Genomic DNA, 18,827 nt, shown 5'->3' on the forward strand with positions numbered 1-18,827 from the left:
TAGACGTACAAAACGTCTGAAATGTAATGTAATGTGTATTACCGGTAATTACGTTCTGAAATGCAGCGTTACTTTTGCGCCAGATGTAATGGGACATACACCATCCAAAGAGTTCCATTTTTGTCTCGTCAGACCATAGAGTGTTTTCCCAAAGGCCATGTGGATCATCAAGATGTTTTCTGGCAAAATTGAGACGAGCCTTCATGTTCTTTTTGCTCAGCAGTGGTTTTTGCTCAGTGTCTTTCTTATGGTGGAGCCATGAACACTGACCTTAATTAGGCAAGCGAGGCCTTGCGGTTCTTTGGATGTTGTTGTGGGGTCTTTTGTCACCTCTTGGATGAGTTGTCACTGCGCTCTTGGAGTAAATTTGGTTGGCCGGCCGCTCCTGGGAAGGTTCACCACCATTCCGTGTTTTCGCCATTTGTGGATAGTAGCTCTCACTGTGGTTTGCTGGAGTCCCAAAGCTTTACAAATGGCTTTATAACCTTTTCCACTTGAAGTCAGGTGTGATACACCACAGTTATGTTTTAACACGGGGTGCAATTACTTTTTCACACAGGGCCATGGAGGTTTTTTTCTGCCTTAATAATAAAAAGTTTGATTTAAAAACTGCATTTTGTGTTCAGTTGTGTTGTCATTGACTAATGGTTAAATTTGTTTGATGATTTTAAACATTTAAGTGTCCCAAACATGCAAAAAAAAATAAGAAATCAGGAAGGGGACACACTTTTTCACACCACTGTACCAGGACATAGCCTGCAAGCTAACAAACACAAACAAGGAGAGGTTGCTGGTCTTGTTATTGCTACTTAAACAGCCAGCGTAAGCGATAATCATTTTCAAAGCCAAGGCTCATAATATTTTCAGCAAAGTTATATATTCATAGAAGTGTTGGGGGAAAAAAACCTTACAGGGGATTATACTGCATGAAATATCTTGTTCAAAGTGAGGCCATTTAAGCATTAATGTTGCTATATGGGGATGAAAGAGGCTACATGAACATTTCCTCTATGATTTAGGATGCATTTCATCTTGAGCTGTGCTGCACATCAATCTCTACTTGTGTTTTATGGAGGAGGAGGAGGAGGAGGTGTGAATGCTCTTTCTTTCCTTCTTTCTTTCTCCTCACAGCGAAAATACAGCCCTCGCTAACCAAGCATGCATCCAAAGGAACACTGGGAGTGAGGCCAGACAGAGCGTGCTGCCCTGTGGTCAAACCATACACACACACACACACACACACACACACAAATGGTCAGAGCCTCATCTACCATTTTTCACACAAGTAATGACATTTAAGCAATGAGTCAATTACCAAATACTCAAGAGGAGGCCTGTGTTTCTGTTTTGTGCATTCCTCTAGTTGGCCTGCGAGATCAAAATGACATCACACCGCAACATGTTTTTGGAAGCATTAATATTGGCCTTGTTCAGTTGCGGGGGCAATCTGGAGCAAATCACAGCAGCGCTACATGCCCTGGCCAGGATGCCGGCTGTGGGGAGGAGATAAAAGTCCATGCGGAGGGTCCTCTGCTTTGCTAAATTGCCCGGTGGTTGTTTTGGCATGCATGGTGGACTCGCCACATCTGCATCTGTTTTATCTGGTGTGCTTGACCCCCCGAGAGGGATGTCTTCACACACACGCACGCACCCCCCCCCCCCCCCCCCCCACACACACACACACCTACACACACACACACACACACACACACACAGAAAGGTTATAAGCACAGAAATACACACACTTGAGAATTGACAGCCACATGCAGTATATCCATGTCTGCTGAGTTAAAAAAAATACAGTAGCTAGTGGATATCAGTCAGTGGAGAGCAGCGACAGCCAGAAAAAGCTGAATTAAATATTTATGGCAATGAAATATTGACATCATTCTGTTTAACTTTGCAGGGTTCTTGGGGATGCAGTGTTTCAGAAGCAGCAGTATTTTAAATAATCTTTTAGTAAGGAGAATGTTTTTTGCTGCTGTTTTGCTACTGCCTCGCAATATGAAGGTTTGAATCTTGTCTTGGCAGTCGTCCTAAATGAACAAAGAATAGATTATTCTAAAGCTCAGAAATACACGTGCGGATGAAGACCGCTCCGATGCTAACTCTATTGCATCACAGCGGTCTTCGGTCTCGTCCCACCCTCCAACTTTGCATCTTTCTTGTTATTTATCGTGAAATTTTCAAAACTTCACTCGTGGGGATGGACTTTTGTTTTTTACATCATATTTGCGGAAATGTGCATTTTTTCGTGTCCATTCATTCCTGCTTAAAATTTCTACTTTCCAATAGTCTGCAGATATACGACTATGGTTGTTTTGGCATAGTTGTTTGTTTCAATAAAGTGGTTGCTGATTGACCACCTCTTCGTCATTCTCTCAATGCAAAAGCTACAGTATTTTATATCAACACAAAAACATCAGATGTGTAACCCGGAAAAGTTTGCAGCTGTGAAATGGGGGGATTACGCATTTCTCAGCATGCATTGCTGTAGTTAATATGATCACTTTTGAGTGCCTTATGCCTCTTTAAGGTATTACGTATTTTGTACACATAGGGTGTAATAATTACCAATACTTACTTACTAATACTAGTACCGTTTTGAGTCGTGCACAGTTAAATTATTTTGACTTTTGGTCTGAATCTGAATTAACAATAGTTGCGAATTTCGTGCTATATACAATATTGTTTCTACTTTTAAAATTAAAAGGCCAGAGGAGTAGTTTATACTGGAGGAATCACTTAATTACGCAGATTGCTGTAAGCACTTTGTTTGATAAGGTCCGAGAGCTCAATGCTATTTTCCAAGCAGTTCCACGGGCCAAATGAAATTGCAACGCGGGCCGGATTTGGACCCCGGGCCTGAGTTTGACACATATGATGTAAAGTGTCTAAGGAGGGATGCTTCTCAGTGCTTCAAGGCAAGTGTAAAGTTAGAATATACCATGAATCTCCGCACATTTGTGATTCAGCAATCACCGATTTTTGGTCAAAAAACTTTAAAATAATGTTCTTTTTGCAGACAACACATCTCATACATCCCATTCAAGTCGGTAATCGTTTATTAATACAGTCAAACCTGTCTTAGCGGCCACCTTTATAGAACGGCCACCTGCCTATAGCAGCCACAGAAAAATCCCCCGCAGCAATTTTACATGTTATAGACCCTGTGTATAGCAGTCACCTGTCCAACGCAGCCAGCGGCCACCCATTTTGTCTCCCTTGGTCAATATCTGACCGCATATAGCGGCCAAATTACCAACTCAAGTAGAAGCTTCATGCATGAAAAAGTTTCATTTTTCAATCAATGAAGCCGTCGTGTGTAGACTTTAATTACTGAGTCCTAGCTCAGTTACAATCATTCACAAGATCCACACAAACTGTCAGTTGTTCCACATAAAAAAGCCGTCTTCTTTTGAGCTTGCTATTTCCTGGTCAAACATGTAACTTTAAGAGCATTTGCATCAAAACATTGCCGCAAATTAGGCTGGGAACAGGACGTGCTCCCAGTGACGCTACAATAAAAAAAAACATACGCTAGCATGCATGCGGCAGCGGGAGCAAAACTGAGTTCGGTTGTACTTAATTGAAGTATTTTAGAATGTACTCACGTTATTTTTGATCAATCCTCATCCACAAATACATCAAAGTCCTCATCTTCTGTATTCGACACAAAAAAAAGCCGTCTACTTTTCCGTTTGCTACTAGTCTGTTAACTTGTCAGTGTTATTCAGCTCCGAAGCAAAGAAGGAAACTTCTCCTGTTTCTTCTGCCAACTTTATTTATTGAACGCGGCCACCAGACAGCAGCTCAGAACACACACACATCTCTCAGCATCGTCTCTCCTTCCTGCTTGCCCTCAAGGCAAAGGTTAAACAAGCCCCACTACATAGCTGTCCAGCCAATGCCTGTAAGAAATGACACCGTTTATTTCCTGGTGTGCACTGGTCAATACTGTAATGCCGCTTGTTGTGGGGAAGGAGAGCCTCACGTCGCCGATGCACGTTAATGGCTTTATTAACAGCGGAGAACACTGCAGGACTTTACATCCACGCCAACATAAACACACTTCCCAACTCTCTCGAAACTCACAGTTAGCACTCAGCCTAGCTCTCCTGCTCATGACGTTGCACCGTCACTTCCCGTCACTTCCTGATGAACTAAAGCTGTAATGACAATCTGCCGTACAGGTATATATAGCCCACGAGTGAGAGAGGGCGCTATTGAGCCATTATTCCATCCACTGTTAGAACAAGTGGAATCACAACAAGTAAACCTGTTACATACACACAAACGTGGACAGTAGTTTGCAATTGAAATTTGTTCAAAAATAATAATAAACACATTTGAAACAAGAAACATGTACTGTAATAATGTTTTAAATGTAAAGATTATATTAAAACTTTTTTTTTATTAAAACTAAAATTTTCTTCAAAAAAGTTTAAGATCAGCCAACCAAATCTAAATTCAAAAACAAAATATTAAAAACAAACAAAACAAAAGACAATACCAGCACAGCTTTGTTCTGTGGGTGGTGGAGAATAACAAGCCGAGTAGGTCTTTACAACTTTTATCCGCAGTCCTACAGTGCCCTCTATTGGTCAACATAAAAATGGCCGCCAACCTGTCTATAGAGGCCACCTGTCTATAGCGGCCACTTTTGCAGTCTCCCTCTAGTGGCCGCTATAGACAAGTTTGACTGTATGTGATAATACAGGTAAAATGTGCAGTATACATGTACCAGCCCACAATTTTTACATGTTTATGTCTTTATGCTTCACTGATCGTCAAGCTTTGAGATGTCACACTGTACACTGATCATCTTTCATTATCATTCGTTAGTAATGAGTACGTATACATTTTATACTTGAGGCATGAGGCATATACTTTGTAGGGCTTAAACCTGAATTGTGTTGTGAGTGAGTCAAAAATAGACGTTTCTATTGGTGTCTCATTTACTCAAGTTTCTTTTTTTTCCAAGACAAAATTAAGCTATTAGAGCTATTGATATGTCTATGCATGCAAAGCTATCTGTGTTATAGGTGACAAAGCAAATAAGTGTCGGCCATCTGCAACACATCCGCCAACACGGGAGGCTCCATCAAGTTCATGAACGACAAGCCTTTCTACATGTATGACGCCGACCAGCACATCAACCACAACAGTGTGGAAGGCAGCGGCATCCTCGTGTTCCATCGACAACCTTCCGGCTCAGCTGTAATATTTAATATCTGATATTCATTCATTTATTTGGTTTTTAGAATATGACAAGCATTAATTAAAAAAAAAAAATAGCTGTGTGTTGACAGTGGCTCCCCGGCCACACTTGGGATACTCCTGCTTTAAATGTTGACTGACTTGAAGTCTCATGATGATGGCAGTGATCAATTCCATGGTATCGATAATGTTTATCGATTAGGGGTGTCACAAGATTAAAACATGATGATATTTCTCGTGTAGAGAAAAGCTTCCTCGCGAGAACAGGGCAGCCAGAAGCCAATCAGACTGAACTACTGCATGGCTACTGTGAATGATAATACGCATAATATAGAAGTGGCAGTGCACAAGGCAGTATTGGAACCGCCCAATTAGTGGTTTATGCACACTATAAACCTTGCAATCCAACCTACCTCATTGTTCCCAGTCCTCATGCTCGTGAACCCAATATCGTGTATGGTCAGGTCTCGTGAGCTGAGTGTATTGTGGCACCCCTGGTATCGATTATTACTCTCATAAAATATCAGTACTAATTAATACATAAAAACAACACGTCACTTCCACATATTTTAGTTTACTTACTTTTTACAGGGGTGTTTTTGCAATATTTTGCCATGCTTTTCACTGAGATAAAAATGCCAAAAAAGTAATGATATCAGGGAAAAGGCACAAAAGTCGTCAGTATTGTATCAAATTAATACTCTGATATTGGCCATCACTACATGATGGTTTAGTAGGCTTTTGAGGCATACTTGTCAAAAAAATGTTGGTTGTACTCCAAATTGTACTATTTTTGGGAAGTTTGACTTTAAAGATTTCAAAGTATTCCAAAATACTTAAATATGAAGTGGGTGGCACCTGATGCTTATCATTTATAATTTATCATTCCAGCCCAGCCTTCTACTTCTACTACGAGGTTGTCTCTCGTCATAATTGCATCTGACAAATGAGCTTCGACAACAAAATTGAAGGTGGTCAACTTAATTGAAACTATCAATCTGAGCCTCAATCTGTTTTTTTTCCTCTCAATGACTTTTTTTCTGCATAATCTTGTTTTCGCCGCTATGCTGAGTGGCGAAAGTGATTGTCTGCCAGTCTCGGCTGCCTCTCCTGTATCTCATCGCCTCTGATGTACAAACATATTACTCTTTCATTACATCCATACAAAGGTAATTAAAACATCCTTCTTCCTGCAATGGCATCCAAAGAAAAAGCCTTTTTTTTTTATCACTACATTTAGGATGCCAAGAATGAGCTGCCGGACAGATAGAAAAAGCAAAAAGAAAAAGGAGAGCAAAAGGAAATACCTCTCTTTGCAGCAGAGGACGGGGTTAAATCCATTACAGCAGACCAATCAGAAATGGGGGAGCACTGCAAACCTCCGCAGTAAAAGAGAGAGAGAGAGAGAGAGAGTAAGGATGAGGGAGGGAGAGAGAGAGAGCGTAGCGGAGATAGAGATACCAGGAGTGTGATGGTTTGCACTCCCATCCAGACAGCCAAGGGAGGGTAGCCCAGCAGAGAGAGAGGATGAGGAGTATTCACACACTCGACTGCATGGATGGATGAGAGAAGGAGGATCCCACCACGGTCCCTCTGGTCTCCTGTCACTGACTCAAGAAAGGAAATGTGGATTACGGCATGAGCTAAACCAGGCGACTGACCTGGATTGTCACAGCATTGGAGGATGGAGAAGGGGGACAGCGTGGTTTTGTGGAACATCTGTGTTTAACCAGCATGGTGAGCTTGGCTGTGTTTTCACCAGGAACTCCACTCATGTCATTGATTTACAGAGAGAGAAGGAAAACAGGCAGTTGCATGCTGAGCGCCATCTAACTTCAGTTTCCTACATGTGTAGTTTGTCCAACATTAAAGCTGCAGCTTTTTGTAGTAAAAATGTCCTGTTGCAGGAGAAAGAAATAGCTGCATGTGCACGTGTTTCTTGTTCATAAGTCTGTGACAACCTTGAAGAGTGGCCGACATGTTCTCTGTAGGGAGATTATATGGATCATATTTAGTGACATGCAAAGACCGTTCATGTCTTGCTTGACAAGTTTCCCAAGGAATCATGCTGAGCTGTAAGGCTCTTAGAGAGTCTGCCAGCCCTACATCATGACAAATTTGCACAAGCGTTTCATCACCGCAGAGGCTGTAAGAGTGTCATCCAATAATTTAAAACTACTGGCCTTTGCGTGGAAAAAATGACAAGTGTCTGGTAATTCACTGCTCTCAAATAAGGGGGGGCGGGAATGTGAAATTGTGGCGGTGTTGGTGTTTATGTTAATGCAGTCATAAAAATGTAAAGTGCATCAGGCGACACACAGCAACATTAAGACATCAGAGGCTTCCCGCCATGCAAATGGAACTCTACTGGGGGATTTATTTAATTTCTCTAACACCCTCCAACACACACACACACGCACACTCTTTACCTCTTTCCCCCTACTCTCTCACCTATTTACTTGCTTTCTCCTCTCTCTTCAGGTGGCCGGCTAAGAAAGCTTGAAGGACGACGAGCCTCGCTGTGAAAATCCCATTCCCTTTGAACTCACGTCCACTTCCCCCCAGGGATGACCTTCTCTTGAATTCCTCTATCAATCTGTCCCACTCTCTCCTCCATGAGAGATAAATTCTGCTATCACAAGTGTCATGGTGGTCACACGCCACGCTGATTGGATGTGCATGTGCTCCGCTAATCTGCTGCACTCACGCAATCTCCTGTGATTGACTGTTGAAGCATGTTGAGGGGCAAAACCGGGAGACCTGTGCTGGATGTGCGAGTCAAAGCCAGCTGGAATCGAGCGTATGGCTAGAAGAGGACGACTGTGAATGCTTGCTCCTTTTGTGCTCCTGGGGAAGGCATGGACCAGGACGCTGACCACTTGTGCACAGATTACGAACATGGTGGAGGTGGATCAATCGGTGGATGACTGACAAAACTCTTGGAATAATACAACTCATGGATATAACTCTTCTTTTCATATTCTTAAACCTGCTTTGGATCTCAGTGTTTTTGTTCCTGCTTATCTCTCCTGGATGGGAATATCATGATACAGTAAAAAGCAGGATCAGTTCTTTCCGTCAGTCCACAAGAAGTCTTTAAGTTGTCGCTTTCTTGCTTAGCTGCAAAACAGGTGAATCTCTTCTAAGGCTATGTTTGGATACGATGCTACTCCCGACGGATTCCACATGGACTCAATGGCCTAATTCCACTACCCTGCCATTCAGATGGCAGTGCTGGAGGGGTATGAAGGGTAAATACAGCCAGAGCGCCATTTATTATATTTCCATGTCAACTTGAGCCTCATTCCCATTTATTTCTCCAGGGGAAGGCTTGGGCGGTATTAATATCTTACACGTCTATGGCTTAATTCAGCCTTTACAATGAGTGTTCTTACCCAACCTGTTCTTTTAATTACACTTATCTACTTAGTGTCCTTTATGTGCCAATATGTTTTTAACATGTGGGGGGTGGTTCTTGTTGCTTATAATCACAAGTGATGCATTCAGGAGCAAAGTCTCTTCGTTTGTAACCACACAAGGCTAAAAATCTGGATCCTTACAAAGGTCACACATGGGACGCCATATTGTCATCTTTCTTCACCTCATGTATTATGCATAGGTGGATTGTGGATGTACACTTTCACTCAAAATGGTACAAAGTAGTAAATAATACTGTTTATATCCTATCGTTATGCAATGAAAATCAACAATTGGCAGCATGGTAACATTAAGGCAGAAAGCATTCTCAAATTTGTGCTAGGTCTTATATCGGGAACCACATTTGTTAACTAAGTAAATGACTAGAATGACTGAGAGTGTCATTTCTCCCAGTTTTTACATTTTAACATTTATTGCTATGAAGTGACAGATATTTGTGGTAGCTCTTAATCGGGAACCATATTTGGTAACTTAAATGTGAGTTCAAAACAGACCCGGTATGACTCACTATGAGAAAATGTGAGTTCTCCCACCCAATACAATTTCTTATTAAAATGTAACATTTGTTCCTAATAAACAACACAAATTTTTGGTAGCTCTTTATCTGGAACAATTTTTGGTTCACACGTAATGCGCATAATGAGACAAAGTAATTCAAATTTAACAGCAGTTCCTGTTTGTTAACAAGAAGAACCAGCTTTAAGCCTGAAATGATTCTCACATATGTGGTAGCTCTTTATTGGTAACTGTATTTAGTAACTTACAGAATGTGGGTGTTGAAAACGGACCCAGAAGGACTCATTTTTAGACCATGTGATTTCTCCCAACCATTTGTTCCATCAACTGACGCCTATTTGAGATAGCTCTTCATCGGCACCGTATATGAACCATGAATCACTATCATATTTTCTGTCATTTTCTTCTCTCAAAATCACAGTTCTTTCTTCTCTTTTCTTGCAGGATAATGCATATCATCTCCTGCCCAAAGGAAGAAGCCACGATGAGCAACGTCACAGTCACAGACAACACCGAGCCCATCACCCACACCATGAGTCCGGCGACCCCCAGCCCGTACAGCTACCCGGTTAGTTTCCAGGTCTCCATCACGGGATTCCTCATGTTGGAGATCCTCCTGGGCCTGAGCTCCAACCTCACTGTGCTGGCCCTCTATTGCATGAAGTCCAACCTCATCAGTTCCGTCAGCAACATAGTCACCATGAACCTCCATGTTTTGGACGTGCTGGTTTGCGTTTGCTGCATTCCGCTCACCATTGTGGTGGTCCTGCTCTCGCTGGAGGGGGACACCGGGCTGGTGAGCTGCTTCCATGAGGCCTGCATCTCTTTCGCCAGCGTCGCCACGGCTGCCAACGTGCTCGCCATCACTTTGGACCGCTACGATATCTCCGTCAAACCAGCCAACCGGGTTCTGACCATGCGGCGAGCCCTGGCACTAATGGCCGCCATATGGGTACTATCTTTTTTCAGCTTTTTGGTGCCCTTCATTGAGGTGGGCTTCTTTGCACAGGACCGTGCTGAGCTCAACCAGACCCTTCTGGAGAATGTAGTCCACTCTAACCAGTACTACACAGAACTTGGCCTCTATTACCACCTGTTGGCTCAGATTCCCATATTCTTCTTCACGGCCGTGGTCATGCTCATTACCTACTCCAAAATCCTGCAGGCACTCAACATCCGCATTGGCACGCGCTTCCACACCTCTCAGAAGAAGAAAGTGCGCAGAAAAAAGCGTCCCTCCATGACGGCCATGACGACGCAGCAGGAGGCCACGGATGCATCCCAGAGCAGCAGCAGCCGCAACCCGACGCTGGGAATGCGCACCTCAGTGTCTGTCATCATCGCCTTACGCAGGGCTGTGAAGCGCCACCGGGAAAGGCGGGAGCGCCAGAAAAGAGTCTTCAGGATGTCCCTCCTGATCGTGTCCACCTTCCTGCTGTGCTGGACACCCATCACAGTGCTCAACACCGTCATCCTCAGCGTGGGCCCCAGCGACCTGATGGTCAAGTTGAGACTGGGCTTTCTGGTCATGGCTTACGGGACCACCATTTTTCACCCACTACTCTATGCCTTCACCAGGCAGAAGTTCCAGAAGGTCCTGAAAAGCAAGATGAAGAAGAGGGTGGTGTCCATCATCGAAGCTGACCCCACCCCCAATAATGCCATCATTCACAACTCCTGGATTGACCCAAAGAGGAATAAAAAGGTGACTTTTGAGGACAAGGACGCCCATCAGAAATGTCTGTCTTCTGAGGATGTGGAGTGAGGGAGCTCTTTTAGGGCTTAGTGTAAAGAAAAAGCAGCTATTTAATTTTTAAAAGGGAAAATGTTCATCCAAAGCCGTCATGTAATGATGAAGTGCAATAGAATTTACAGAAAGCTGGGTAATTTATTACTATTTATTGATAGGTTTGATAGATAGGATATATACTGTACTGTAGGTATTGCATGGCTTTTTGTAACTTACAGCACATTGTGTATAAACATGATACCACTTAGTCAGGGAAGTAGTTATGTATATGTATATTTATAATAAATTTGCTGTCCACTCACCTAAAGCAATTTCCTACTGCCCCCATCCCTACAAGTAAAGTGTGTTGTGACTCTCTAACAGCTGTGAGATTACTGTCATCCATCACCGTGCCACTTGCTGTGACACTAGACCCCTGCAGACCCCAGAGACCATTGACCTTATTGCCTGGGAGGGGGGTTTGCACATGCTGAAATGAAATTGTAGGTATTAGGACGCAACACGGACATAAAACCAGTAGGCAAGGAAGATTTATGGCAAGGCTACTGCTTAACAAGGATAGACGCTCCAAACTATTTAATATCAACAGTTGCCTTGTGACTGGTGAAAATGTCATTATCTTTCTTATTTTAAGTGTGTCTCAAATTTTAGTATGTACTGCTTAAGATAAGCAAATTGGTCGAACATAGTAAGAAACAAAATATTTTGGTAATTGAAAATAAGTACTTTTCACCTTTTTTTCATATGTTTAATCTTGCTTACATGTCAGTTTTTGCAGTGCATTTCACCTATTGTGTATTCGTCTTTTTTTATGTTCTCTTAACACAACTTGTTGAGGTTGTTCCTTCTTTTGGAAAAAGTCAAAGAAAAAGAAAAAAAACGCAGTTAAAGGTTCTGTATTTTACTGGTCCCACAATAGTGTATTGGAAGTGCGTTGTCCAAAATCTAGCCTTGACATTGGAATTTAGACAGTTTAAAAAAGTGCTTTTAATAAGACCTACTAGGAACACACCTTTGTGTGTCTGCAGCTTTAATGCTAATGAGTTGTGTTTGTCCAAATGTGTCTCATATACACTGTAACTCTGCACTTGTCCAACAAAATAGATGCCATATATCACATACAACAACCTAACATTAAGGAGTGGGACAGGAGGACACAAGCGTTAGCAACACTAGCATAGCTATGTGACCTACAGTGTTAACATTATGGTCCCATTTTAACAGCAACATCATGCTAAGTTAGCCATTCGCTGAAGAAAAACTAAATGATCAAACTCATAGCTCCCACGACTGTAGCTGCCTGACGGATAGTTGGCAGAGCTCCGGGCTTTGTTGTAAGGCCATATCATGACAATGAGAGGGGAGGTTTTAAGAGTGTTGTGGGCCTCTTGTCTCAAAAGTGGAGCAAATAATAGAGGGAGGTGATAGATTCTTCTCACGTTTGGTGCTCACGGGTCTGAAATGGTCTCCAAATGTCATAATCTGTCCTTAGCTGAACCATGATTTCAAACCTCCATTAAAAAACTGTCTAGATAATGAATGTTTACCCACTAATGAGAATGGAAGGAACTATTGAAAATGTTTGTACTTTCACAATACATACTTGCCATAAAGGCACATCTCACAGGCCTAATAAAAGACTCCTTTTACACTACACCGTAACAGATAATGACGCTCCTTCATTTGTTTTTCCAAGCTATAAGCACGCCTCAGGGTGGCTACTACTGTTGGTAATGCAGCAAATTAACAGGAATAATGTATTTATCAAGCTGTGGATGATTTACAGTGGTTAAAAACTGCATCTTGAATACAATCTACCGAGTGCTCGAATAGTAGATGCAGTGTTGCAATAAATTTGCATGTGATTCCTTGTTCTGTGGGCCGCACGGTGGACGAGTGGTTAGCATGTTGGCCACACAGTCAGGAGATCTCCAAGATCTGGGTTTGAATCTCCGTTGGGCATCTCTGTGTGGAGTTTGCATGCTCTCCCCGTGCATGCGTGGGTTTTCTGAATGTGAGTCTGAATGGTTGTTTGTCTATATGTGCCCTGTGATTGGCCGGGGACCAGTCCAGGGTGTACCCCGCGTCTCGCTGGGATAGGCTTCAGCATACCCGCAATCCTAATGAGGATAAGCGGTATAGAAAATGGATGGATCCTTGCTCTGTTAGCCTTGGGACAGTACAGGGATCAAGGATGACATGTAGTCATACATGACATACACATTAATACAGTGTATACATGGCAGTAACAAGCTTATTAGACCTTTCCTGGCGCTACAGGAGAAAATTGAAGAGCACTCTTTAGATTCTGGGAGCGCTGGGCTTATCAGTGCGATTACACAACATCCATCAGATGCTTCTCCGGTGTGTGTCTGTGCAACAGCTAGGGCCGATATGAGAATATTGATGCAGCCGAGGTTCTTTATGACGGCGCTGTTAACCGGCACGGTGGATGTCATGGTGCCTGGAGGGTACACGCCTCTGATCGAGAGGGGCGATGTGGATGACAGCCAGCCAGCGATTAGCCGACGGGGGAGGGCGAGATGACCTCCGCAAGACCCCTTTGACAAATTTGACGAGCGCATGAATTAAAAGGCGATCTGCTGGAGGTATCAGTATGCAGATGATTCATTCGTCCTCCATACTTGAACTGTAAGGCCACCGCGGTCCTGCCTGATGACAAATGACAGGTTTGGATCCAAACTTAATAAGCACTCTGCTCATAAAAGAAATTGAGTACTATCATAAAATAACTCTCAGAGACCGATACTGCAGACATTCAGGTCAGGGTTTGATTCGGAGTTGAGTAGGTTCAATCAAAACAGCCTTAGCATCATAACTAAATTATATTTCATTATAAGGAAGAAGCACTTTCCTTATACAGTCAACTCTGATGGTTCTCAAAGTTTTTACACCAAGTACAACTTCAACAATAGTTTGCTTTTTTCCAAGTACCACAGTACTCCACTACTTTACCATCACGGTTTAGCTTTGATATGTGATTGTACTCACCACTGATGTACGGTCAAGGGAGGCAGGTGAGGCAGACCCTAAAAAACAAATAATGATAACAAAATAAATTCAAAAATTTGTCCTTTAAACTGTGTTTTATAATTCCTAAGAAAGCTGACAAGAGGCTGCGGCGAATGTCCCCTCTCGGCTTAAGCGTGCAGGCGAGCCTATCGTCTGAGTGCACTGGATGGCGGATCGCGCGTGCTGGTTTGTGTTTGTCATCATGTCACCAATATAATGTTTCAGAAACATTTATTATACACCATGACTTTCTACAGCCCGTTTAATGGCTTTCGTGTAAGTGTGACATCATTATTCTTGCTAATCGGACAATAAAATGCAGAGAAATGTCATACGCTGAGGCGCTGCAGTACTCCGCCTCACCGTGAAGGGCTGGGAGCATGCATGAGCTGGAAGGTGCTTGTCGCTGCCATATTTTAATAGAGAGGAAAAGCCAGCTGTTATCATTATTTCACCGCAGTACCATCTAGAGCTAGATTTAGCAACAAATCAAGTTAAAGATATTTTTATCTTTGCTGAATGAATGAATGAATGAATGAACACAAAGTGATTAGACTTTTACAATAAAGTATCAGAATTGTTCCTGGAGAAGACTAGGGTGCATGTACTGCATAGACAAATTAAACGTAAGACCACCAATGTTTTTCTTTTTATAAAAATAAATAAATAAATAGGCTTAAAGAGTATTTAAAATTTTTTAATTAAAGTAAATTTATTTTCTTATTTTTCTTGCTATCCCCTTAATCAGCAAATCAGTATTAACATAAAACACCATTTTGTCATCCACGTCTTCAAAGCGGGTCCCCTTGATGACCATCTTGAGCTTGGGAAAGAGGTGGGAAAAAATGGAAAAGGATAAAAAATCACACAGAAGCAGGTTGGGTGAGTAGGGAGGTTGCTCCAACACGGTGACGTTCTTCTCAGCCAGGAACTGTTGGATACTCAGGGCATTGTGAGCAGCCACAAGTTGTCCTGCTGCAACTCTCACCTCTTCTCATGCACTGAAGGACGCAAACGCTGCAAGATGTCTTTGTAAACGTACTGGCTGATCATCTGGCCCTGTGGCAAGAACTTGCAGTGGACGATGCCCCTCACATGGAAGAATGCCATGCAGTCAAGGAACTTTTCTGACACACCTCGTATTAATTAATAAATCATGCAGTTTCATGTTTTAATGCTGCCTTTTAGTTTTAAACAATGCATATTTAAGTATATTTTACATATTTTTTGGCTAAATGAAGCACTTCCAAGCATAACATTGGCAAAATGAGGCATTAAGAAGACACATTAAAATTTTCAATGCAGTATTCTGCATTGGTCCGTAGGTGTCAGTAATTGTTTGGTGAGACAAGCACCACGCTTGATTGACGCACCAACAGGCTTTTATTGCGGGTTTAAATTACCTCACAATGTTACAATAGGCACAAAAATAATAACCTAGTAATCATAATATTATATTCATTCTAATTATAGCAATAACATGAGCTATTGTTGCGGCCGTAAGCCACGTCAAGCTAAAACTCAACTCTGAACCTCCGACGTCACTTTCTATCCGGAACGCATTTACTGCGACACTCAAGCACAAGTTTTATGTCTTCAATAGCTTAATTTTTAAACAAGGGATTACTGTATACAGTATTTGTCAATACGTCATTCAAAATTGTGGTGGTAAATTCCATTCATTTTATAGACTTTCCTTTGAGTCACTTATTCAAATGATTTGGTTCACTTGAGTCATGTGACTCAGTGTTGCCCCAACCCCAAGTCAGTAAATCAAATGATCTGAGTCAGTGGTGTTTCCGCTGAGTTGTATTGTTTGTGTTTGACTTCGATAGTGAGACACCCTGTTTGTTGCTCTTTTGTTGTTTAGCATGTCTGACCTGTACATGTCTCTTCAGGTGACTAAATGTAAGGCAATGCAAGTAATAATAAATAAATGTATCAATAAACAAAAGGCCCTCAATAGTAAAAGGCTTCCATTACTCGACCTTGGTGTATCCTTTTTTCATCCACACTTTATTGTGTCCTCCTCTCTCTTGGTCAAAGGCTCAGATGCCATCTCTATCCACAGACACATCATAAAAGCCTGGGAAAATCACATTACTCCTTCTGTATGGGGGCCTTTATTACATTAACACAGCCAACATTCACCTGTAATTCTGCTATCGTGGGAAAAGAAGAAGCACCATGGCTAATGCTAATGGGACACATTTAACCGGATGCATTAGAGGTGACTGATTGGTAACCTATAATCACTGTCCAAGAAAAGGCAGACTCATACAAAAAGAGAATAGGCTCCGCACCTTCATGCATCGACGTGCATCCGGTGGTGATGTTTACTTTTTTTAGGTATATTAGATGGTGTTTTACCTTGACGTGGTTCAACTGTCTTCCTCAGAAGTGTCCCCTACTACCTTCCTGGTGGTTTACAGCGTCTTATGCTGCTCGGGATATATAGGCTGACTTGATTGTCATATTGGGTCTACCCACAGCTATTTATACCAACAGAATACCTCCACAGAGTTCTTCATGCTCAGCAGCCTCGTCCCAGAGCGCGAGCACGGATGGAATGAAAACTTATGATAACAATCTTTGTATTTTGTGTTCTGTCACCGCCCAAACCCAGTGACCTGCTGGCAGATCATTTCAGCTGTAAATTGAATGCTTGCTCTTCCCTTTGCGCTGCAACAGGCCAGTATACACAACTAACAGAGGTGCCTTCACACTCAATAGTCATCTTATCCGCATTTGTGAAGAACATTTAAAACATTAGCCTTACAACAGCTGTACAATCCAGTGAGATCCAAGATAAGGGCTGTGTCTAAAAGGCTGTCTTTACAAAATTAACCACAATGTATATTACTGGACACCTTCTGGGTCTGCAATACATACAAGTAGTTATGATAGATTTGCCAAATCAGAAAAAAACAATATTTACGGCAACATTTCTCAGAATTACACAAAACGTTCCTAAAACAATTAAGGTTATATTTATAAAAGGGTATATTTTATAAAAACACAAATTGTATTAATAAAAATGTAATAAAAGAATAAAAATAAAAAGAGGAAAATAATTAAAATTGCATATTTTGTGGCCCTATCTCAACGACTTTAATGAACACACAAAATGCAATACAATTGTCACAAAATCAAATAAAATTAAAAAAATACATACAAATTTTACCATCTGTGGACCAATCTAAATAACAATGTTACAAACCACCAACATCCTCCAAATGAAATAATACAAATAAATGAAAGTTACATCAATCTCAAGTACCGTTAAAAACACTAAATTATATGAACCAAACTTCAAAAGAAAACCAAAAAGCAGAGTTCAGAAGAAATACAGTTTAAAGTGCATACGAAGGACAAGTTTAAGCGATTGCAATGTGATATGTTACTAAATATGTACGTTTTAAAGAGATATGTGTTGAAAGCAGTGCAGAACAAGTGAGCATTTAAGTTAGTCTTGAAAGTGGTAAGGTCAGCAGTGTCACGGATGTGTGGCAGAAGTGAGTTCCAAAGGGATGGGGCGGCAACAGAGAAGGCTCAGTCCCCCCAGGTTCAGTGCTTGAGCTTCGCATCTGAGGAGTGGAGGGTTGGAAGGGGTGTAGGGGTGGGGCAAGTCTTTAAGGTAAGAGGGGGCCTGTTTGTGGGGTGGTTTATTGGTGAGTAAGAGGATTTTGAAATTAACAAAAAAATAGAATGAATTAATAAGAGTAAGAATAAAAATACAATATAGTATAATACAATATAATATGGATAACAAAAAGTAATTTTTTCAAATTAGTGGCCTAGTGGTCAGCATGTTGGCCACAAAGTCAGGAGATCTGGAAGGCTGTGTGGAGTTTGAATGAATTAATGAATAATGAATTCGATTAATTAATTACTTAATTAAATCATTCATAAAAAGCTAATGTTATGCAGACACAAGACCTGGGTTCGAATCTCCGCTTGGACATTTCTGTGTGGAGTTTGCATGTTCTCCCTGTGCGTGTGTGGGTTTTCTCCGGGTACTCCGGTTTCCTCCCACATTCCAAAAACATGCATGTTAGGTTAATTGGAGACTCTAAATTGTCCATAGGTATGAATGTGAGTGTGAATGGTTGTTTGTCTATATGTGCCCTGCGATTGGCTGGTGACCAGTCCAGGGTGTACCCCGCCTCTCGCCCGAAGTCAGCTGGTATAGGCTCCAGCATACCCCCTCAGCCCTAATGAGGATACGGCATAGAAAATGCATGGATGGATGGATTGTACGGACATAAAATGTTCTCCATCAATATATAATATATAAATATACATAAATAAAACTAAATTGGATAAACAACTACAAATCAAGTGTATCCAGGTGAGAATACAAAATGCCAGTGTTGATCAAAACTGAGCCTCATCATCAATGACAGTATTTAATGATGAGTCTATTATAATAATTCTTCTACTTCATACATGATTATATCCAGACCTACAGTACACAGCATGATCAAAGCTGCAAAATCAAATAAGGAAAAAGGTCAGATTATGAATTCAAAGTACATGACCAATTCCCTGGTACTGGGCTGTCTCTCAGCAACGCACACTTCACCACCACGGAGAGAAGCAGAGGAGATGAAGGGATGGCACAATGATCGTACAAACCAACACCTCATAAATGTTCAAATCGAACGCATTAAAAAGTTGTGGCACAGTAGATGCAAAGTAATGAGTTAAAGCATTATATTCAGCTTGTATTGTCGGTGTAATGAAAAAAACATCATTGTTAGAGACCCCTGAGATATTGATAACGTCTGTCTGTTGTGTCAGAAAATAATAATAATAATAATAATAACAGTTTTTTCTTCTTTGACGGTAGACTTCTTAGCTGTTTTTT

General features: G+C 41.6%; 1 protein-coding gene across 2 annotated transcripts; it reads left to right on the forward strand.

The window, feature by feature from the left end:
* Positions 1–6,678: 6,678 nt before the first annotated feature.
* LOC129181989 (G-protein coupled receptor 22-like) lies at positions 6,679–13,568 on the forward strand. 2 transcript variants are annotated; one of them, XM_054777827.1, is made up of 3 exons: positions 6,680–6,957; positions 7,702–8,471; positions 9,619–13,565. In XM_054777827.1, the coding sequence occupies exons 2-3, from the start codon at positions 8,446–8,448 to the stop codon at positions 10,937–10,939; spliced, it is 1,347 nt and encodes a 448-aa protein (XP_054633802.1). In that variant the 5' UTR covers positions 6,680–6,957; positions 7,702–8,445; the 3' UTR covers positions 10,940–13,565. The 2 variants fall into 2 exon arrangements, with proteins under 2 accessions (XP_054633803.1, XP_054633802.1); XM_054777828.1 differs by lacking the exon at positions 7,702–8,471 and having other exon boundaries at positions 6,679–6,957; positions 9,619–13,568.
* Positions 13,569–18,827: the final 5,259 nt, after the last annotated feature.

The sequence above is a fragment of the Dunckerocampus dactyliophorus genome, chromosome 5 (assembly GCF_027744805.1).
Source record: "Dunckerocampus dactyliophorus isolate RoL2022-P2 chromosome 5, RoL_Ddac_1.1, whole genome shotgun sequence".
Classification (NCBI taxonomy): domain Eukaryota; kingdom Metazoa; phylum Chordata; class Actinopteri; order Syngnathiformes; family Syngnathidae; genus Dunckerocampus; species Dunckerocampus dactyliophorus.

Coding starts and splice junctions, on each gene's coding strand:
- LOC129181989 (XM_054777827.1), top strand. CDS start 8,446: ATGGCAGTGCTGGAGGGGTATGAAGG. Junction 8,472..9,618: donor GTGCTGGAGGGGTATGAAGG/GTAAATACAGCC, acceptor CTTTTCTTGCAG/GATAATGCATATCATCTCCT.